This window comes from Falco biarmicus, chromosome 4, assembly GCF_023638135.1.
Source record: "Falco biarmicus isolate bFalBia1 chromosome 4, bFalBia1.pri, whole genome shotgun sequence".
In the NCBI taxonomy this organism is placed as follows: Eukaryota; Metazoa; Chordata; class Aves; order Falconiformes; family Falconidae; genus Falco; species Falco biarmicus.
This window is the reverse complement of record NC_079291.1, coordinates 937,834-961,219: the sequence shown is the minus strand read 5'-3', so window position 1 is coordinate 961,219 and position 23,386 is coordinate 937,834. Positions and strand designations below refer to the sequence as shown.

Here is a 23,386-nt window from a genome sequence, read left to right as displayed (position 1 = left end):
AGAAGTGCCATGCCTGTATACAAACAAGAATCTAATATGCATTTATAGTAACAATGAAGTATTTACTAAAGATATAGATCCTCCTGTAACACAGTGGAATCAACATTAAACAGTTGCTTTTAAACGGAAAAAATTCTCTTCCACAGACCCTAGTGAAAGGATACTAATATATTTTAACTGCCAAAATATTAAATTGTCCTTTGGAAAGTAAGGAGGGAATGAGTTTAATTGCCCAAATTAACTTTTTATCCTTCAGTGGCCATCTTCTGTGGTTTTCTTCTCATGGCAGACAGAGAGCGTTAATCTGAAGCATGAAATTTCTGTGGATTTTGTCTGTTGTCTTTACAGGGTGATGACAGAGGGTGGCACAGGCTAAACATCCAGCAAGCTGCAATTTAGGGAATCAGTTTCTGTATCTCAGACATCCCTGTTCTTATCAGGTCAATCAATGGGATCAACCTCCAGCAGCTCCAGCAGCAGCAGCTAAAGGATACTTTCCTTCCAAGACTCTCTATAGTCCCTTCACTTTCTGCTTCTCTTTTCTAAAACTGTTTATAACCTCCAAGGATAGTATGCTTTTCTAAGCGACTTACCTTGAAGTGTTCTGTTTCTATCCCACCATGGACCACAACACAAAAATTATAGCGTAACGTTAATTATGAAGTGAATGGTCACCAGTGTTCATAATCTGCTGCCAAATCAATGCATGGTTGAATGGTTCCAAATCCATCCACTTCAGGCATATTCAAATCATCAATAAAACAGGTAAGTTTTTGATTTCCTACCGGACCAGTTATGACCACCTTTTTTCTCCAGCTTATTTTTTTCAAGCACCTCTGAAATGTAACACAACATACATAAAAATTATTACCATAATAAGCAATACTGAAACTAAACAAAACCAAGAATTCAAAATCATGCTGGCTAACATTTATGAAGCATTTCACCACCTACAAGGATTTTTGAACTACTGAAGTCCTCAGTAATCAGTGAAACTCATGGAGTGTCTTTGAAAAAACATCATACTGGGATTCTGAATTCCAAAGGAGTCTTGTTGATTTAGTTGGTCGACTACTTCACAGCTTTCGAAAATCTTACTGCATATCCACCCGCCTCCTTTGGAACTGAAATGCTTTAAATGTAAAATCACCAGGTATCCTGACACTGAGCAAGTTTATCAGTGAAGATTATTTTCTTCTTCTCCTGGGAAGGATTACACAAGGACTTTACCATATGTAAAGTGTAAAAATATGAATGATAAATAATAATTAATCAGGTCATCTAATGGGGAAACTAGTGTGCCATTCCCATACTAAGGAATATTAAGCTGATTGCATTAAATTTCAGCCTATTCCCCAAAACAAGGTGCTTATTCATTTTTTCACTGTTGTAGTAATTTTGTTATCCAATGATCTGCGTTCAACAACAGTGAAAAAAATAATACAAATACTTTTATGTATTCATCAAAACTCCAAAATCTTGAGACATAAATTTTGAGTTTATGTAATTTTTATCCAATGGCACTGCTCCCCTTAGAGGTGTACGGGAAAGAATAACAGAAAGTTTCTAAATAATCTTGAAAATACAGAAGAAAACCACTTGTATGAAGCATTATTAAAATATTGAACTTTAGCATGATGTGATTCTCAACTTTTTCCACTTTGTGAAGTTTTCTGCAGATTCAGAAGAAAGGATTAATTGTCCACAGAAGTTTGATTTCTAATTGCACTGCTTCTATTTTGTGCATGGAAATAAGAACCTGCATAAATCATTAAGAATTTATTAAAGCAGGACTGGAAACTAACAATCGTATCACCCTTCCTAGGTCATACATTTTTGTTGTCCAAATGATCACACAGTGTTCTGCACAAAATGAAACCACAGTAATAGGTGGACTTCAAGGAAAACTTTTCAGTATGCCCCAGTGATGGGAGCTCTCCTCTTCAGTGAGTAGCATAATTTCAAAAGCTCTTTCTTCCTCATTCAGAGCAGGGACTTGACGCAAAGATGGTTATGAAACATTCAGGGAAGATGGTGGTTATAACCTTCACAGCACAGGAGGGAATTTAATTCAGATTTTATATGCATGAGATTTCCCACTAAACATTGCTGGGCAAGAGGAAAAAGATGTCTCAAAAATTTTGCACATCTAGCCCAGATATTTTTTTGTCCAGTCAATATTATCATGAATTTGGGATACACCTGCTATTAGTTTTCAGATGACCAATCCCATTATTTTTTAAGATTTTAATATTTGTCAAAAAGAAAGGAGGGTGAGGAAGAAAAAAAAAATCATCAGTTCCATGTATAATAAGTAGAACTGGGAAAAAATGCAGGGTATAGACTTCTTTTTTCCATTGAACTAGGCTGTATGTTAAAATTCTTTGGATTAGGTAAAAAAAAAAAAAAAAGGTGAAATGTAAGCATATGTGTTTGAACTTTTCTTGTTGTTTGTTTTTTTTTTTTAAATTGGGCAACATGTTCATGAGAGCTTGTAGGATATGGAAACTACGCTTGCATGCTCACAGCTGAATGCGGTATGTCACAGCACCACCAGGGTTCTGACTTGCAGCAGACTTTTTGGTTTCTTAGGCAAAGCAGCATGAACAAATACATCACTGCAAGCAGTTTCCATTAGGACAAAAGGAGCATTGTGTTGTCATCTTAGATTCTTCAAACAGTGAAATAAATCTTTTGCAAACCTCAACAGTGATTTTGTCTGGCCGATTCAAGAAAGGTTAACAAAAGCTTCCAAAGACATTTGCATCTAGTCACAGTCAGCCAAAAGGATGGTTACTGACTGGAAAAGAAAAATAACCAAATAAAAAGTGAAGGTGTGCTGGAGGACAAGACAGAAATGTAGAACCTCAACATATTTGCAACTGGTTGATCATAAATAGGGTGCAAAAAAGCCATGGCTACACCTAATCCTGCTTTTCTACCACAAAAGGGAGAAAAATGTGTGTATGAAAGGCTTAAAGTATTTTAAAAACCTTAAAATCTTAGCTAGAGGAAGAAAATCTTCTTATACCTAGGTATGTATACACCTGTACTTTTAAAACCAGAAGTAGGAATATTCCTTCTTGATTCTTAAACTTATCGAATATTTAAATAATGTCCACAACTATAATCTATTACTTTTTTAAAATACTGCATTATTACAATACAATAAGGAAACACATTTTATTAAATTCCACTGTACCTGAATGTTTATGCAAATGCCTTCTCTGTGGCGCTGTTCCAGACTTCAGTACCATTGAAGACCCCAAGCTTAATGTACGAATATGAGTTTGCATCAAAACCTGCCTCTATCAAGTAACATTTTGAATTTTTCTGCTGTTACAGAGACAGAGCGGGTGAGTCATATGCCTTGGGGGAATGCTAAATAAAACCCAACACTACATGCTAATCTCACCCACTCTAGCAGATACCTCAAAAAAAGTTATGTGGATACAGATAAGATGGGATTTGCAAGGAAATACTGCAGAATAAAACTGATGTGAACTGTAAGAAAAAATCTTTTAACCTCTAAACTATGAAAAGAACCTGGCTATGTACTGAATAACTGTATTTCAAGTTAGCTCTTTAGCTCTTCTTTTTGAACTGCGACAATTTAAAGTGCTTGTTTGTGGGTTTTTTTACGGGAGTGCCTCTTTCCATTAAAAAGAAAGGAAAAAAAAAATCCATCAATTTAATTATTCCAAACAAGTGCTTGGAGTAGTAGCCTAAAACACATGAAGGCATTTCAGCGTATCACTTGAGTGCATTTTATGGGAAGAAGCATTGGTACACAGAAACAACACGAGGCAGACATTCGGAGCTATACATGACAGTATAAAATCATTCCATCACAGTTCACCAAAAAAATGTTTGCAACCTTTGCTGCCCAGGAGTTCACCAGCTTTTGTGTGCAATGGGAAGTGTTATGCTTTTGTGATTTAGTGCCTTGGTCATGGTTGCTGCTGGAATGGCAATCATTAGCTAAAAATTCCCTCTCTGATCAGAGGAACACCTGAAAACTTTTTAAAGCCCATTCCCCATTAAAGACCTATGACGCTTTACAACAGCTCATGATTTCGCTCTGATGCACAGCAGAGTTATTTTCTCTTAATCTCTCCATTCATTTTGAGCGGCAAAAAGGATTAAGTTCGGTTAATGCAGGATTCTATGTTAACGTGAATTTGGGAACACTTCAAAGAACAAACTAAGGTACAAAGCAAACAGAAAGTGGTATTTCCTTATCTGACCTGAATACAGAAGAAATCAACATGAGACAGGAAAGAAAAAAAGAGGGTAAAAACTTATTCAATGGAGATTTGTAGATTTATACTTATTTTTTTAGGCTTAGTGACAATTTGGTCCACTAGCAGCAATGCAGATTGGCTAGAAAATGAAGAACATGACTGCACAAGTAGTTAAATGAAGCATCAAGCAAACTTAATGCTTCTAAAGATTTTACCTGAAGACTTCTTAAACTTTGGAAAAAAATTTAGAAGTGAGATGTTGCTTTCTGTAGCTTCTCCTAGACACATGAAAGGATAAGCCAGTGTATTAACTTCTTTCTCAAGTGCTTTTTCCAGCTGTGAAAAGCTGTATAACGGATAGGGCATGTATATTTTTTTTTTTCTGTATAGTTCATCAGTTCAAGTTACTCTAAGGATAAAAAAACAGAAGGCAAAGAGGGCATATCCACCGACAGCTGGGCTCTCCCTTGATTGTGTTGTTTACAAAACGCAGAATGGACACGGAGCTTTTTATGAGTTTATTTTACTTTGACTATCTGACTCCTCTTGTTCCAAAACTTAGCACCAGTATAACGTTTTTGACCAACATACTAGTCCCCTCTGCTTGTGTGTTATGTGAACATTTCCTTTGCTCTGCATCCACCCTGCCTTTGGAGACACCAAACCTCCCTAGACAGGGATGGCCCCTCCTTGGGCATTGTATGGCGCATAGCAAAAGCAACCCCGACCCCTGACTGTCCTTTTCGGCACATCTACGGGCACAGTACAGAGACACCCAGGCTAGCCAAGTTGGCTTAAGGCTTCTCGTTAACATAGGTAAAGCCAAATTTTCTCTTGTCCACGAGCACAGAGCAACGTGTGGGAACGCAGTGTCAGTTTGCCCCAAACAGTTTCATCCTCCTCCTTTCCTCTTACCTGCTCCAACTTCGCAAGTTTTGCATTTCGCAAAGTACTAAGCTTGCCAAGACCCAGACAACAGCAGTAGCCAACAACTACAATAAGACTGTAATAACCACATAATATTTTTCACCTTTGCTGTTGAGAAAGACAGGTTTCTTGCACCTATATGGAACTTACTCTGAAGCACCGCTGCTGCTGTGTAGTAGTTGAGAGGGATGGTAGCCAGGAGGTAGCCTCAGAGAGAGGGGCAAGCCTATTGCCCAAAAACACTTTTTTCCTACTCCAGCATTTCCAACAAGTATGACTGGTTTGCCTTTTGTTAAGAGCAAATCGATAAAATAATTAAGACGTGCAGTCTTATATGTGTGAACAAAGATTGTCCGAAACCGAAAAGAAAAAAAAGTTGAAAAGAAAAACCCAAAACCATCAGACACTTGCACAACACAGTTTAGTTTTAAAAGCAAACAGTAATTTTTGTCTCTCTGGCTAGGACTGAATTCTAAAAAGCAATGAAATGGGATACACCATTCTCTCATTCTCAGGCATAATTACTAGAACAAAATGTTCTACTGGATTACTTTTTACACAGCATTTCTACTTGAAAATTTGTATTCAATTTCTTCTTATAAGAATATTTTGAAATCAGGTTGCAGCTGAAATGCATTGGTTCCATCTCAACCTTTACAGAATGCCAGTCTCCCAAAAACTGGTAGAGAAACAAAGGCTGTTGCAACCAGCAGTTGGTTTCATTTTTTCAAGTAGTATTTCCATTTATTTTTTGGCCTGGCTTTCAGCATAGCTAAAACTGTTTGGGCAAATAGTTGGCAATAGAATGGCTTTACTTACTGTGAGCACCCAAAATCTGTACTGCCTGACAAAGCTTTCTTTTCCAAGCTCTGTATTTTCCTACCTAATATTCACCCTCAAAGAGAACTTGTTACAGGATAGATGATAATGTCTTTTGATCATCGGCTCCACGTTTCTATGCCCACAAACTTCTAATCTCCCCAGGGAAATCCCTACTCATGTAAGCATTTAAAAAGAAAAAGACCTACAAGTTAATGCAATCAAAAAACAATGAAACATTTAAGAATATTTTATGTGAAACACACTAAAAAAAAGAGCAAAGCTAACCAAACCCCAGCTGAGGCAATTGCAACTACTAGCTCATGCTTTCTATTTCTCCACTGACAGGTATATATCATACTATCATAACTTCTACAACCTCTGTTCCACAAATATAATTCCAGCTTTGTAAGTTGATCAAAGGCATAGCGGAAAGGTGATAAAGTGATTTGCTTCCCCTAGACCTCATACCCTTCTGGTAGCATGAAGGGAGTTTAGCTGGCAAAAATAAAGCTGGCAATAGAAAAACATTAAGGCTTCAATTTGTGGTGTACAGTTGCTGTGGGCATTATCTTCAATGATTAAATGGACTTGGAGACTGAATTTCTCCTACTGTGGAAAAAGTGTACAAGCCACTACCAAATGGAATGTGGTACATCTTCAGGAATGCTTTAATTATATAAAAATCAATAAAAGCATTGCTGTATCGTCAATCCTCAACACTCAACTAAAGGCACGTGGCCCAGATAGCAGGGATTTATCCAAAAACATCTAGAGTGTTACTTCCAGGACATTGAAGAGGACATCAGAAATTGCGACAAGACTCTAAAACGTTCCTGCATCTAGCAACGCTCAGCGTGTGGACACTGTGGTCACCACAGCAGTGTACCTGGATCCACAGCAGGACTCAGGACCTTATCCACCCCGGGCAGGAACTTTCTCATCCCTGGATCAAGGTAATAATTGAATACTGTGCCCTAGGATGGGAACTTCACTGCCTTCATCTTCTTAAGCCACCAACAGCTGAATTCAGCTTCGTAATTTGAAAGCGATAAAATGCTGCATTAATTGTTTACAGTACATTTTTCACATCTAGACATTCACGTGAAGCACACATGAAAAACAGACTTGCAAATAAATCTCATTTTTAAATGCGTACACATGTAGACTGTGATGAAATTACCAAGAACATCGGAGCAATATCCTAGTGCTCCTGCTGTTTAAGGGGCTAAAGACAGGCCGCCTTCCGATGACACCCTGGATTGAGTGCAGGTGTCAAGCTGTTGGCAGTGGGGGCTGCAGGGTGGCCTCCGTGAGGAGAGGGTGGGGGCTGCCCTGTGTGGGACACGGCCAGCTCCAACAGACCCACTGCAGGACACTGCGGAGCCCCTCAGCCAGGCTGGTGCCTCCCCAGGGAAAAGGTATTCGAGAAAGGGCAGAAAGACTGCGAAACAGCAGAATGCCGAGGTCAGGTAAGGAGGAGGAGGAGGAAGCGGAGGACAAAGGAGCTCCACATTACTGGAACAGATACCCACACTGCAGCACCCTGAGGACCCAATGCTGGAGCAAATGAATATGCCCTGAAAGACTGCAGCCCATGGACAGCTTTGTAATAATTCCATATATTACACGGCATTCCAATTACCATGGACAGGGTAAAGCATGAGAAGGAAGGAGTAGCAGAGAGAAACCACTGTGTACTGACCATAACCCCGCAGTCACCTACACCGCTGGGAGTCGGGGAGAAGAAGAGTCAGGAGTGAAGGAGGCTGAACGTGGGAGACAGGAGGGGGAAAGGTTTTGTTTTAGTTTTTTGCCTTTGTTTCTCGCTACTCGAATCAATTGTAATTGGCAACAAATGTCATTTTCCCCAAAGTCTGTTTTGCCCATGACAGTGCTTACCAATCTCCCTGTCTTCATCTTGACCCACAAGCTTTTTCAGCCTATTTTCTCCCCCTACCAGTGAGTGAGAGGCCAGGCAGGTGTCTGGCTATTCACCAAGGCTAACCCACCACACATGCAGCCCAAATATTTTATTTCCTAAAACTCCTAAATCCAGTTTAAATTTATATAGCTGTGAGACCACAGAGGTGATTTGCTTCAGACAAGACCTTCCCGAGTGTGTTCGCGGAACAGCAAGCCTTTTTGAAGGACAGGAAAGTAGATGTTACTATGATCAAAAAGATCTTCCCAGTCTCTTGATATGCTGCTTCTGATTCTTCAACTTAAGCAAGGTGCTCCTTTACCTATGGATGATGCACATATAAATTTGTTCCTTCACAAGGGGTTAATCTAATTTAAACAGTAGTAAAGCCAACCATATGTTTTTGTTCTTTAGAAGGCAAGTATGACTAGCTATTTCTCAAGAATTTGGAGTCTATCTCAGCAAAACACTGACAAGTAATTATAGAGTTTTAGGACTTTCTTCTCCAAGCCTTTTAGCATCACAATAAAATATCTCATTAATTAGAACATGTTATAATGCCTTGTTTATATCTACATATCTCAGTATGAATCCAACAGGTGAAATTAAACACACATCTGTCTAGTCCTTTACTAAAAGCTTTAATTCTGGTAGTCGTGACCCTCGTATCTCATTTTGTTGCTTGCCAGGGACTTTAGTATAGATGAAAATGTACAACCAGTAACTTTTCCCTAAGTAAACAGTTTCATCTAGAAATGGTAAATGACTCTGCACACAGTCTTGCGCTGGAGGCAGTCAGTTCCCTCTGGTCAAGTCAGCTCACTTACAGATGAGCTCTGATAGCAAAAGTACACAGTACTGCAGGCCAACAAATCAGATGCATGGACCATTGCTCTGCACCTCTTACCAGTATTAGTGAGTAGAAACCTGCATATACATATATTCACACACATGCACATATGTATTTACACCTATTTAAATAGGTAGGTAGGCGTGTATACATATTATCTGTGTTTTTCAAGCACAGTGAGATACTGTGATCATTGTCATTAACTTACCCAATCTTGAAAGAACACCTCACCAAACACGCAAATACAAGAAAGACAAAATACATCTCATAGAGTTCTCCAGGACAATCCACTGGCACATTTTCAGGGGTCAGTAAACAATCCAGCAGAGAACAGACTGCCTGCGATAAATAAATATGTGAAGAGAGCAACCTGTGAGTCTTACTGCCCAGGAAGGTGACACTGACCTCAAGAAGGAATTTAAATTTCAGTAGCGAGATTTCAATTCCTTGCTGTGCTTCATTATTGTCTAGGAGCTCCTTTCAGAGGGCAAAGAAATGAAGAGTTCTTCTGATAAAATGCAGCAAAGTACTTCATTCTACACTACTTAAAGCAAGGTATATGAAGAAGACGATGCAGTTTAGCCATGTATATAATGGCAAATTCTTAACACTCGTCTTCAATAATTAGTTTTCTTCTCTCATACTAACTTATTTAGAAGCAGGCAAACAGAAGAGTTTAGAATAACAAGGTATATTAAGTAAATTTAAAATGTCAACATCTGGATGTGCAGTATCAGATCATTTATATATTAAACAAACAGAGCTCAGTTCCATTCCTTAATAATGTTTAATAATGTAGCGCCTCATTATCAGAGTACAAGAGCAACCAACACTAATGAATTTAGCAAGCATTTAATTAGAGAGAGGCAGAATGCTTGTACAGAGAGATGAAATGGCTAGCCCCAAGCTACCTAAGGCATTACTAACAGAAGCAACACATGAACTGAGAAGTCAAGGAATTACGTGCAATGCCATAAATATGCTGTATTTCTTGTTACGGCGGACTGCTGCAATACAAAACCTCTGAATCCCTGTGGGCCTCCAAAATAAGGGTCCAGGTTCAATATATAAGAGCCTCTCAAATTTCATCTCACGTATGTTTCACATATGCAGTAATTTTAAGCATTTTTTACTCCTGCATAGGATCCCATTTTTTCTCTCTCCATCTTTGAAATGCAAACTTGTGTTGACTTTTTAGAACTGTTTATGGCTGCCTTTAGTGCGATATACAAATATTACTGCACTGGCTGTAAGTCAGAAATAAGTGCCACCAGCCTTACAATATTTTTGTTTGTTCCTGCAAAGGTCATCACGCTGCGGCATTTCTAAGAGCTGTTACGACAGCCGAGCATACTGGTATATAGCTAAACTCCTTTTCCTGGACTGCATCCTTTTTTCCCAGGGAGGGCAGGGAGAAAGGACCTAGATGATGGTTTGCTCCCACTTTCAGAGGGCTGCACCACGAAAAAGCAGGGGGAGCAAGGATTCTGTATTTGTTTTATGCTGTTTGAGAACAGACCATTTAAAATACCAGTGTGTAAACTGTACACAAGACTGAAGATTATGTGACACCCAAGTTCAACATAACTTGCTGTGCAGATATCTACAGCAGTATATATATAGCCAGAAAAAGTCTGGCTCTATGCAACTGAAGACAAACAAGTAAACTTTCTCATCTGCTAGTTCTTATCACAACCAAGTCTAAAATTCCTCATCATTACGCTAAATATAGCACATGCTTCAGATTAGCAGCCAGACGCCTCTCTACGTTCCAAAGAATTAGGGAGTTTTATCCCCTGCTCATGTTCACACAGTATTAGTCAAACACAGTCTAAACTGATCATTTACTCATTCACAGCTATTGTACTTGGACAGTTTGTTGCCTGCTGCTTCCATCTCTATGCTCCTCTGCTTGAGAGATCACGTTGCTTCTCTCTGTCCTCACCAGTCCTCTGATCCTCATCACCCTAAGCAGGCAGATTGTACAGACTCACGCTGTTCAATTAAATTCTCGTACTGACAAGATTTCTCTGGGAAATACGTGCACTGAAGGCTTCTGGTCCCAGCAGCATGCAACTCTAAGACAGACAGACAGACCTGACTGAAATGCTGATGACACACTAGAATGCTGCAAAATTGAATTTTGACATGGAACAGCAGTCATGCTGCTTTTTCAAGCATTTTCAAATACAACATTTATGGTGTATTTTCATAAAAACACCAACCGACACGTCAAAAAGATTCACTTCCTACTAAAATTTGTAGGAATCATTCTGGATCAGCTCAACAAATGCAAAAGGAAAAGATCCCATTGCACTGCTTCAAGGTAATGTGTTGTGCCTTGACCAGCTAAATTCCCATTTATGCATGGAAACTCATATTCTTTATAAAATATTGTTCTCCTAATTAATTTGCATGAATATATCTATGAATAGACATAAAACGAGTTAAAAGAGAAGTACTGTGATCCAAAGGAGCAAGAGAAATGAAAAGCCAAGCTATTATATATATTAACTACATACTGTTAAGTGTCCTTAACAGTATCAGACAGTGACAATTATTAAAAAGCTGTCAGAGAACAGTAGCCAAGTTACTCAGCTCTGGCTACTGCCAGATCTCATTACAAAAAGCAGATGGTCAGTTCACTGCTTGTATGGGGCTTGCGTGACAAGGTTTTGGTAGCGGTGGGGGCTACAGGGGTGTCTTCTGTTAGAAGATGCCAGAAGCCTCCCCTGTGTCTGATGGAGCAATGCCAGCTGACTCCAAGACAGCCCCACCGCTGGCCAAGGCGGAGCCCATCAGCAATGATGGAGGTGCCTCTGGGACAACAGATTCAAGAAGGGGGGAACACTGCTGCAAAACAGCAGCCCGAGAGAGGAGTGAGACTATGGGAAAGAGAGATAAGACAGACACCAAGGTCGGTGCAGAAGGAGGGGGCAGAGGTGTTCCAGGCACCAGAGCAGAGATTCCCCTGCAGCCCCTGGTGAAGCCCACGGAGACGCAGGCTGTGCCCCTCAGCTCATGGAGGTTAACGATGGGGCAGATCCCCACCTGCAGCCCATGCAGGACCCCACACTGGAGTAGGTGGATGCCCGAAGGAGGCTGCGACCCCCTGGGAAGCCACATTGGAGCAGGGTTCTGGCAGGACCCATGGCCCCATGGAGAGAGGAGCCCGGGCTGGAGCAGGTTTTCTGGCAGGACCCGTGACCCCACAGGGGATCCATGCTGGAGCTGCCTGTTCCTGAAGGACTGCACCCCATGGAAGGACTCACGCTGGAGCAGTTTGTGAAGAACTGCAGCCCGTGGGAAGGACTCACGTTGGAGAAGTTAATGGAGAACTGTCTCCCATGGGAGGGACTCCACGCTGGAGCAGGGAAAGAGTGTGAGGAGGAAGGAGCAGCAGAGTCAACATGTGATGAACTGACCACAACTGCCATTCCCTGTCCCCCTGTACCACTCAGGGGGAGGAGATAGAGAAATCGGGAGTGAGATTGAGCCTGGGAAGAAGGGAAGGGCGGGTGGAAGCTGTTGTAAGACAGAATTATAGAATCATTTAGATTGGAAAAGACCTTTGAGACCAAGTAGTCCAACCATCAACCCACGACTGCCAAGTCCATCACTAAACCATATCACTAAGCACCGTATCTACACATTTTTTAAATACCTTCAGGGATGGTGACTCCACCACGTCCCTAGACAGCCCATTTCAATGCTTGACCACCCTTTCAGTGAAGAAAACTTTTCCTAATATCCAATCTAAACCTCCCCTGGCACAACTTGAGGCCACTTCCTCCTGTCCTGTCACTTGTTACCTGGGAGAAGAGACCTGCCCCCATCTGCCTACAACCTCATTCCAGGTAGTTGTAGAAAGCCAGGAGAACCCCACTGAGTCTCCTCCAGGCTAAACGACCCCAGTTCCCTCAGCTGCTCCTCGTAAAACTTGTTCTCTAGACTCTTCACCAGCTTCACTGCCCTTCCTTGGACACACTCCAGCATGTCTATGTCCCCCTTGAAGTGAGGGGCCCAAAAGTGAAGTATACATAGTAGGGGGAAATAAAATATTTAATCGATGGGTGAAATTTTCCTGTCTGCATATTTGAGAATATATATGGCCACCAACTAAATCATTCCACTATCAGAATAGAAACTAGAAGGAAGAATCAATACCAATATAATGAAGTCTATTCCCATTAATCTTCAAGATGAATCTTAAAAATGTTAATTATCATAATCAGACAGTCACAGATCCCACCTCAGGTACTGGGTGTTCAGACAGAGGACACCAGCTCTGGATACTGCAGCTGGGGCAGCAGTACATGGTGCACCTCAAATAGCAGCCGCATGACCCGAGTCATAGGCACACGTTCACTCCCGTAAGGGTCAGAACCTAGAAATCATCAGTAAATTGTTCAGCAAAAGCAAACAAAGATACACTAACAGGAATACGATGAGGGCGATCACATGCTTATTATAGCCCCCAAAGGAGCAAGGATTCCCTGCAACACCATGCACAAATGCCATTTCTCAAATGTAGCTCAACAAACTTGATTCAAACATGGCTATAGTCTTTTTTCTACTTTAGAAACACCTAGAAAGACAAATTCAAAAGATTTTACTTGATCTTGTATGAGTTTCTGACATCTAATTCATTCAAAAGATGACCAGCCTGTTTCGCCAACGTGAGTTCTGGAAGCTGTTCAAAGCCGGGGAGGGACAGCCTCTCTCAGCGGCAATGGAAACACACAGAAACCGGTTCAGAACAGGAGCCTGCGCTTGGGCACCCTGAGAGGTCCCTTGGGAAAGCCCCTTTCTGTTCACGAGCTGAAGTCAGGCTGCGTGGCCAGCCCCAGGCAGACCCCTTGCTGAGTAACTGGAGGCTGCCACCAGATAGCTTTAAGTTCTTAAGACAGGAAAGCTTAAGAGAATGGACTAGAATGGGCTAAACTACAGTCACCTTCCAAGGTTACATTCAGATTATTTGGATTTCATTACATTACAGTGCTTCGGACAGCCAAAAAAATTAGTTTAGCTGTATAATTACTAAAATAGGAATAAGATGTCTGGATACTACTGCTAGCTCTTAAACTGACTTATTTACATTTCCTAACACTAGCTTTCCTTAGTACAGTGATGTGATGTCTTCATTCATGGAATCTTAAATCTATTTTACTGAGAGGCTTTCAAAACACCAGTTTCAATAATCTTATGACTGACATCTTGAATTACATCAACTCATACACTAGGAGGCACAATCACCCTTATATGCAGGGTACTTTAAGTCTTTTTGTTGTACAAAATAAGCAAGACATAATGTGCTAGTCAGATGCTAAAATATTACTTAGCAATAGTGAAAACAAAAGAAATTACAAAATTAGAAGAAAAAAGGAATGCATACTGCAAAACTACCTCCAGAAAAATAAAGGAAGAGGAAAATGTGAAAACAGGTAGAAGGAGAAGCCACTGTACTTGCTTCTCAGTTGCTCGCCTTTTTATCATCCGAAAGTGTTGACCAACTTAAGCCACATAGGGTCTATATACCCATCTAAAACTAAACATTTTGGCCCCTCATGGGTATCTTGGGCTCTCAGAAGAGATGACAGATCTGCAGATTATATTACAGCAGAATCCCATCACTGTAGTGCTTAACTAACACCACCACAGCAATTAAAGCTTCAGAAGACTTGGCGCATCACTGAAACAAGAAGCTTTTGTAGTATCAAAACCAGGCTTTTTTCCTTTGCTTGCTTATTAGGTGGTTATTCCAGATAAAATAAAAAAGTATTTTCAGTGAACACCTGACACAGCAAAATGAGTGCATTTCATATAATAACAACCTATTTCTATTTCGGTTACAGGAGAGTATGTCATTAGTCTTAATAATATGGGTGAAATATGGAAGTTTTCATGGGTCTGAGGAGAGAATAATTTGCCCTTTGAAGCAGATGAATCGGCATTGTTTGGGCTTTCTGCCTGCTAGCATCCTGCCCTGCCTCCAGTCTTTCCACAGGCATCAGTGTTCTGCACCCACATCTCATTGCAGCAAAACACAGAAAACTGCAAGAATTTGGTCTCTAACACCTTCTCTGAATTCTGGCATTGACCATTTCTGACTGAGAAAGATGCCTACAGGAATAGGCCTTAGTAAGAACACATGTTACTTGCCATCTTTCCATTCTCAGGTTGCATGGTGTACAAAACCAAAAACCAAACAGCTGTCAGAACTTTTGGATTAAAGTCATTCCAAACAGGCTTTTTTATTTTTTTTTCCATGTTCACATACATGTGATGCAGAACTTTCAGCACCTGAAGAGGAGGCACAGGCAGCATGGGAGTGACACAGTTTTGACACAATAGGCTTCTTTTGTCTTTTTTTCCTGAATTGGGTCTCTGACTGCAAATCCCTGCACTCAGTCAACTGTTCACCTTGATTTACTCACACCTCTGTGCTAGTCTAGTCCCAAATTTCCGTTAAGCCTAAGGATAGGAAAGGAGACTCCTGTTCTGGAACAGCTGTACTCTGCAGACGATTCTAATAGAAAGTGTTAAATGGGGAATAAAATCCATGCAGCTGCCAACATTTAGTAGCAGAAATGGGCAAGCGTTACCATTAGAAGTATTTGTCTAGTGTTTTGGCAATATATTCCACTATTTCTGTCTAGAAGCCGAATTAAACCATCCTGCTTTTCCTTCCAGAACAAAGTATTACTCAGTCTATCTGTCAAATTGAATGCTCATTACTTGGTGTCACGATTAATTTTCCTTTGGGACATGCAAACAACACATAAAATGCAGAACTTGCATACAACTTTTGAGCTTTGCCCTTGTACATCAGGTGGCTGGCTGGCCTGAACTGCATATTATTACACTGCAGCCTAAGGCGAAGGCAATAGGTAGAATGTTTTCTGCAAGAACCATGGAAATTTCTTTGCTGCGTAAGACAGAACACGTGCTGCATAGCTAGGCAGGTGCCTTACTCCTTCCAGTCCTCACATTTCTGATCATAACACAGTGACACACTGCCAGTAGCTCTTCCAGCTGAAGAACCTACCACACAAGGGATACACCGCGAGCACCATTCCTCTCCTGTTGCCCTACTTATTACAGAGACACAGTTATTAACAAAAAATTCTCCCCCCCTCCATGTTCCTTTAACGGGAAAAATAGGACTTACACCTCCTCAGCAGATTTGCATCAGCTGAGCTCATGTTGCACCAAGCAACATTGTTTGTCTCCCAGAAAATGGAAAGAGAATTGGCTTAAATTAACGAATACAGTTACCTCAACAAGTAAGAACAAATCCTGTTCTGCTGGAGAACCATACAGTCCAGTGGGATTGTGCCAACCCAGGGATACAGAACACATCGCAATTTTGCCATCACTTTAGCAGAGTGAATTCCACACTCAGAACAGTTGTGCAGCTATAATTTGGTAAAATACAAAATCAGTCCACTAAAGTAATATATTTCTTCCAAAGAAATAGTTCTGTGAGCCACAGAACAAAAATGGCTTGGCTGCTTACAGATTTCTGTCTTAGCAAAGAGCATCCACACTGATTTTCTAAAGTCGAACAGGAACACGCCCATGTTCCTCAGCGCTCATCTTCGGATTCACCCAGTTAGCACGAATCAAAGTTAGCAGGCTGATTGCAAAGTTCATAATGCCCCAAGGTATAGCATGTTGTCTTTCACCATTCTGTCAGGATAACGGAACAAGGTAAGAGAAGAGCAGAAAATCCTTTATAAATCCTGAGATCAGTCACATTTAACTAACCCAGTTATTTCAGTTTCCAATATACCTTAACAAAGGTAAGGAGTGTGCTGTCGCATACAGCAAATGTGGATGTTCCTTGAAGGAGGGTGGGAATATACTTTCTAGTAGTGCTAACAGGCACACCTTTTATTTGGTCCGGATACTAAACCGGCATTTCTGTTCCACCTTTTCAACCTGTCTGTAATTCAAACTAAATCTAGTGTTTAAATTTAGCTTATTGACTACTAATCCTTTTAACTATACATGCATACATACATGTACATGCATGTTTTTAATGCGCATAAGCACAATGTGCAGTATACTATATGGAAATACCAGAACACACAAAATTCATATGTAGCCGTGCACATTCCAAAGCCATGCTTTCTGATTTATATGTTTTTGCTCCCTTACTCTTTTTTCCTCCCTATAAATAATCACCAATGATTAATTTGCTACCAAGTACAAATGCTGGGTACTGAACATAAACAAACATGTTTGTCACTGTAGACAGCTTTTTTGAACAGGATACGTTTCCTTACGGGCATATTTATCATACTGAGGAGTATTACTGCCATAACAAAATGCCTTTGAAATACCGAGACACTGAGGACACCTTATCAATACTGTAACATACTCAAAAATAACCTTCATGTCTAATACAACCCATTTGCAATTATTTTGATTGAAATTCTTAAGGGGAGTAATTAAAGGCAATGAATTCTTTTACTTCGAGAATAAAGCTCTGTTCAGGCTGAGAGTGAAGCTCCAGGGTAGATTGTTTAACCATCTGTTCAAATTTCAGGTTCCTCTTCCTCGGAACATCCAGAGCTGGAAACAGGTCACTGATCAGACCCGTGAAACTCAGGATATATCACCTGTCACTATTTTAAGCAACTGAAGTCTCTTCAGGCTTGCAAAAGCACCGGGAAAAGGATAGTAAACTACAATTCACGAGAGCATTAAATCCTTCTCTTTTTAAGATTCTGTTTTTATTCAAAGGCAAAACACCAGATGCACCTCCTTAGATGCTTTAAACGAAGATTTTACCTGATCTTCAGGTCTGTTCTTGTCTCCTCGTTTCAGTGAGCCGGCAACTACCAAAACTGACTTGAAGCACAAAGTCCCTGCTCACAATGGTCCTGTGAAAACATTTTAACTAGTCATGTTAGCACAGAAAATAAAAGTGGTAGTGTTTACAGAGAAAACATTCAGTTTACACATAGAGTAAAATGACACTTTTTTTATTCCCTTGTCGTCTTGCACTGGCTTTAGACCAGTAAAGAAACAACAAAACAGGGCGAAATGTATATATCTATCTATTTTTTCGTATTCTACCACTTCATTCCTTATTTTTAAATGATAACATTTGCACCATCAAGTATTATTGTATTCATTGCAACTATACCTCTATGATGAAACAAGGCAAGCAAAAGGCTGCCAAGCTTCTCCTAACTTGACTTGATGCTAGCAATGCTTCTCTGTTTCCAAAAGAGAAGACTGGACAGACTACAAATATATTTTGCACCCAGCTCCAACACCAACGTTAAAGGAAGAAAGAAACAGCGAAGTCAGCCTAGAAGAAAAGCCTAGAAACATTTGGTCAGTGAAGGGCAGAGAAAAAGCCCGTAACCTCCACCAGGCCCTGTCGGTGGGAAGGCAGATATCCAACACAGAAGGCACAAGTTTTCCATCACACGTACGCTCTTCAGTCCCTCTTCCTCCTTTTTCCAGAGCTGTGTAAGAGCTCACCTCTTTCCCCCTCCTTCTTTGGTAACACACAAATAGGAGGAGTTTGAACCACTTTTGAGATTTAAACAATTTGAACAGCACCCCAATAAAACATTTTGCAATTTGAAGCGGTCTGTCATGAGGTTACAGCTCTCTAAACGTAAGGTTGCACCTACGCTTCAATGTGTTCTTGCAGCTCACAGAGATACCAGAGGGTTAATTCCGGCATAACCAGCAGTGGGACCGGCTACTATAAGGGCAGCTGGCTAAGTATGGATAACCAGCTCCTCCCTGACCTCTGTGCTGCTGCAGCCAGGAGTTACACAGCCACCATCTCTCCACCTCAGCATGCATCACTCCCCTTGTGATGTTCTACAGTTTCCTCGGGGTGTGCACACCACCCCTCCCTTCCAAAAATCTCTCTGGGGGTGTAACCACCCTGCTGTCAGCACCCAAACTGACCACCAGTCAGGCAGGATTTGAGAACATTTGCTGCAACCACACCTAAAACTTCAATATAAACACAGCCTACTTAGTATTATCATCCAAACAAAAAAGAAAAAAGAAAAAAAGGAAAAAAACGCCACCAAAACAGTGGCAAACTCACAATTTAACAATATACAATTTTTAAAGTTGACACATTACTATCCTCTTCCATGACAGTGACACTATAATTGTGAATCAAATGCACTAAACAGATCACAAAGAATTAAAAATAAGAAGCCATTTTCAACATCAGAACAGTTCATCATCAGTAAGAAAAATGGCCATTATTTTCTAAGGTACTAAAGATGCTGAGTGTCTGCAATGAAAACGAATCTCCACATTTTAGAAATGGTACACCTAGGCAAAGAAGTTAAACATAGAGCCGATTAGGAAAATAGGAAATTTAGGAATATGCTGGGCTTTTGCTTAGATTTAGGAAAGATTTCATTTTATTTTTTTTTTTTACCAAATTTTTTATTGGTTTGCTGTCTGATGGGCTGTTGAAGAGCAAGCTATGCATCTTTACACCAGCCTGCTGTGCTGATTATCCAGTGTACAAGGACTTTAAGACATCCAGACTATTTGCCATGGTATGACAGGACCACAAGTCCCTTCCTTCACAGCATAAGCACTGGAAGCCCTGACAACCCTGTTCTGAAGGAGTTTTCATAGCCTAGGAACCTCATGCCCCAAAGGTATGTTGAAAGTCCTGAAAGCCCCAACACTGGACCATTATTTTCAGAGCTCTCTGAATTGCTGTACATTTTCTGCAGCAGCCCACAATTTTTGTCAAAGGGATTTGATTTCTCCCATTTCCATTAAAAGTAAAACAAGTAGGATTTTAAAAGTAAACAAACAAGAACATTCTACCTTCAAATTATGTTGTTATTATTACTATTAATAATATTGAAGCGGCAAACAATGCTATAAATGATTTTCCTGAATTCAGAAAATGACTCCAGGACAAAGTAATCGTTAGAGTTGAGGAATCCTTGTTCTAGTAAAGCAGACAATATCTTAAGAGATATGATGTTTAAAATAATTCTCTCTAGGTACATTGCAAGATTGTGTCAGGAAAAATTGGCACTGAGAGATAATTTCAAAATTATGCAGGTGTGAAAACAGTTGCTTTTGCTTTCATGATGGCCCTACTTGTTAGAGTTTACATCTTAAGGTTGAAACGTTCTCCAAGATCTTGTTCCACTAATAAAATGAATATTAAGAAAGTCTTGTGAAAGTTTATACAGTTTGAAATGAGTAAATAGCACATATACAGGGAAGGAATTATAAGCCTTCCAAGTTTTACAAGTTGGACATTTTAAAGATAACTATTCTGAATATTAATTATTTCCAGTAGAATAATTATTTAGCAATGCTTTATTTCTATTTTTCAAACATATCTCCACTGTATTTACTGGGGAAAGTTTAGAGGAATATTCACCGAAATAGAACACATTATTTGTTTTTCAGAAGATTTCCTACTTTGCTATAAGGTTTTTGTCTTCTCTAACAGATAGTTTTATAAGAAATACAGGTATTACACAACAGTACCATGTAGTTCAGCCATCCCAGGTATGAAGCAGTAATATACAATTGTTTAATGCAGAATTAACGCACTACCAATGTCCCAAGATCAGAGGGAAGGGCGCTTTCTTGTAAATTTGTATCAATTTAATAAGGATGGACATATGATTTAAAGTGCCTTCAAAATGAAAGATAAGACCACGTACATTAAAAAAAAATTATTATCATAAAACATCCAGCCTTCACGAGTATGTGTTAACTAACACTTATCAAACCCATAAGCCCAAAGAGATGCTCACTGATTCAGAAAGTTCCCTGCAGAGAGTGTACACAATAAACTTCCTGGCTAACAGACACGCGTCAATAAACCCTCCAGCAACCAACATAATTTCAGAGATCAATTCAACATCAGGGATACCTGTGGCACAGGGTCCAAGGAAGAAAACAAACCCCATAATCCAAATACACAGATTAGTATTTAAACATGGTAAGGGTAAGTCACTTAAATCAAATGACTGATGTGTGCAAACATTTTTAAAAACAGAGCTCAAGAGAGTCACAATTAAGAGTGCCAGTCAAAGCTAACAAGTACCTTATTTCAAAGTAAAAAGGAGCTAATTAGGCACTGTTGATTGTTAGTATTCAGTAACATTGCTGCACACAAAGAAGGCAGCTGAGCAACACAGGGCTTGTAGGACAGGTACTACCCAACCTTGGCGCAGGCACAGTCTGCAGCAGCGTCACTTGCCACCACCGACCAGAGGACACCGTCGGCAGCTGTACTGGGTCTGCATGTCAAGTGCAGTGCCATGCCACTGCTAAAACGCCATCGTTTTTTAAAGGACTTCGATCTTTGGAAGGCTTTAATGCTTTTACATGAAGCTATGGTTGGTTTGGGAGATTTTGCTGTTTGCTTCTTTTATTAAATATAACTGTTAGTTCAAACTTTTAGAATAAAGCCACAGCCATTTTAACGATACCCGAAAAATCTCCAATTCAAAAAGTAACACAAAGCAGCAATGCAAAGGCTAAACAATTCCCTCATTAAAAATCACTACTTAAGTTACATAGTAGCAGAGAAGAGATCTTGAATTTTATGTTCAGGTCAGTTACAAACCAGCAAACTTGTGCCTCAGAGCACTTTTCTTACTACTGACAAATACAAAGATTTCTTTTGTTCCCCATTCATACTTAAATATGACAAAATGAAGACCAGTGGTTTAGTCCAGCAGTATATTTCTGACAGAAATCAGTAACATACAGTCAAGAAAAAGGGTAAGCACCCTTCTGTTGAACAATATTAAAGGAAACTGTTCCCTAAGAAGCATTTCTTCATAAGCCCAAACAGAGGCTGCTATATGCATTGCAGTTAATTATAAAAAATTATATGCTCTTCTACCTACCATAACCAATACCCTTCTTACAAATACAATAACTGCTTGCACAAGAAATATCAAGCTAGTAGTATTTAATAGATCTTCTCTCCCTTGTTAGATTTTATTAGGTGGCAAACATGTGGAGTCAATGCTTTACCAGTCACCTCCTGCCTTTCCCGTGCGCTGTACGATGGCTAAGAGCTACTGCCGACATCTGCTGCAGGGCTGTACTCCAGAGTCCCGAACACAGCAATTCACAGGTTAATTCCAAAGGCTTTTTATTTTACATGACAACCAAGTCAAGGTAACACTTCAGCTCTATGTAGCGAGTATATTTTGAAAATTTAAAAAAAGCAACCAAGACCAAAAGGAAACCAGAACAGAGAGCACATCAAATAAAGCAGTAATTCAACTTTATCTTTCAGTAGAGAAATTGTTAATTAATATTATTTCATATCCCTTCCTTTTTTCTTCCCAAATAAAAAAAAGGAACAACAAAACTAATGAAACTAACAAAAATAAATCACATACATTTTCCATCCTCTTGTAGTCCACTGACAGAGAAAATGCCTGGTAGCAACACAGAGTGATGCCTCCTGCTTTTTTCTCAAATTCCACGCCTAGCTGGTTGCTGAAGACGTGGCCGCCAGAGCAGGTGACCGCCAGAAAGCAGAACGGGTGGCAGCCACGCCGCACCGACACGGGCGGATGGGCTCCCCGCCACCCCATCCTCCTCTGAGCAAGTTCTGAACCGAGGGGCTGCCCGACAGCTTTGGTGCGTACCAACCCTGCTTTGCCTTGAAGAGTTCTTAGATGGCAATTGACGACAAGACTTCACAAAGCAATAGCTAAGTTGTGAAATATTAAAAAAAGAACTTAAGGGGAAGCGGGATGCACCTCTCAGGGTCTCCCTCCAATGTTTGCTAAGACCCAACTAATACAGTCTTATTCAGCAACAGTCTTTGCAGAGGCACGCGAATTCAAATCCTAACCTCCTCCCTATAAACAGACGTTACTTACTGCTTGTTACAAATGGTTGCAATTTAGGCTCAAAGAACAAGAAAGCTCATTGCTGCTGTTGCCCCAGCCAACAATCTGAAGCAGGACACTTGGCTGGCGAGGGGATGAGGTGTGCCTGAGAAAACAGCTTTCTAACTTTATCAGACTGTGTGCCTTCCCACAGTAAAATCACGAAGGAGTATGGGTGTCAGGAATTCCATGGCTAAAGCAGAAATAATCAAATACACCAAAACCTTGATGTATTTTTAATACAGAAGAAAGTAGTACCTGTGTTTCAACTTGCTCACAGAAGCAACAGTGATGCCTGGTTCTGCTCTAAGTTTCTATCTTTTAAAAACCAAAGGGATTTACTGCTCAGAGCAGCAGATCCCAGACAGCATGTCTATACCTGCGCCTCCCCAGACAGCCCGGCAATGCCTGGCTTGCCCCATTGAACTTCAATATGTTGAGAAATGGAATCACAGAATCTTTTTTTTCTCAAGTTTTGATTAAATCAGTGAAAAGTGTTCATGCAAGAGCAAGGATTTCAAGTGACAACTTTTTTTTCAAGCAAGCCCTGCACCATTTAAGTCAAAGACCATTACCACGTAGTCCACAGTGCATCTCCAACACTTTGTCAGGATAAATTGGCATCATTTTACCACCCATCATGCCAGAGTAACCGCTTGTGGAATTAATTCACTCTCTGAAACACCACTTTGATACAAACTCACCGCGCACGGCAGGCAAAATACAG

General features: G+C 40.2%; 1 protein-coding gene across 1 annotated transcript in view; it reads right to left on the bottom strand.

Moving 5' to 3' along the window:
• Nucleotides 1-23,386, bottom strand: part of DNAH11 (dynein axonemal heavy chain 11) — a 132,245-nt gene that overhangs the window by 85,932 nt on the left and 22,927 nt on the right. Inside the window, 17 exon segments of the mRNA XM_056338457.1 lie at nt 677-792; nt 794-836; nt 5,322-5,378; nt 5,381-5,416; nt 5,419-5,529; nt 6,640-6,648; nt 6,880-7,049; nt 8,989-9,013; nt 9,016-9,103; nt 13,081-13,151; nt 14,927-14,974; nt 14,977-15,067; nt 15,734-15,808; nt 17,244-17,378; nt 17,381-17,426; nt 17,553-17,623; nt 20,554-20,687. Coding sequence (XP_056194432.1) covers nt 677-792; nt 794-836; nt 5,322-5,378; nt 5,381-5,416; nt 5,419-5,529; nt 6,640-6,648; nt 6,880-7,049; nt 8,989-9,013; nt 9,016-9,103; nt 13,081-13,151; nt 14,927-14,974; nt 14,977-15,067; nt 15,734-15,808; nt 17,244-17,378; nt 17,381-17,426; nt 17,553-17,623; nt 20,554-20,687 — 1,326 coding nt within the window.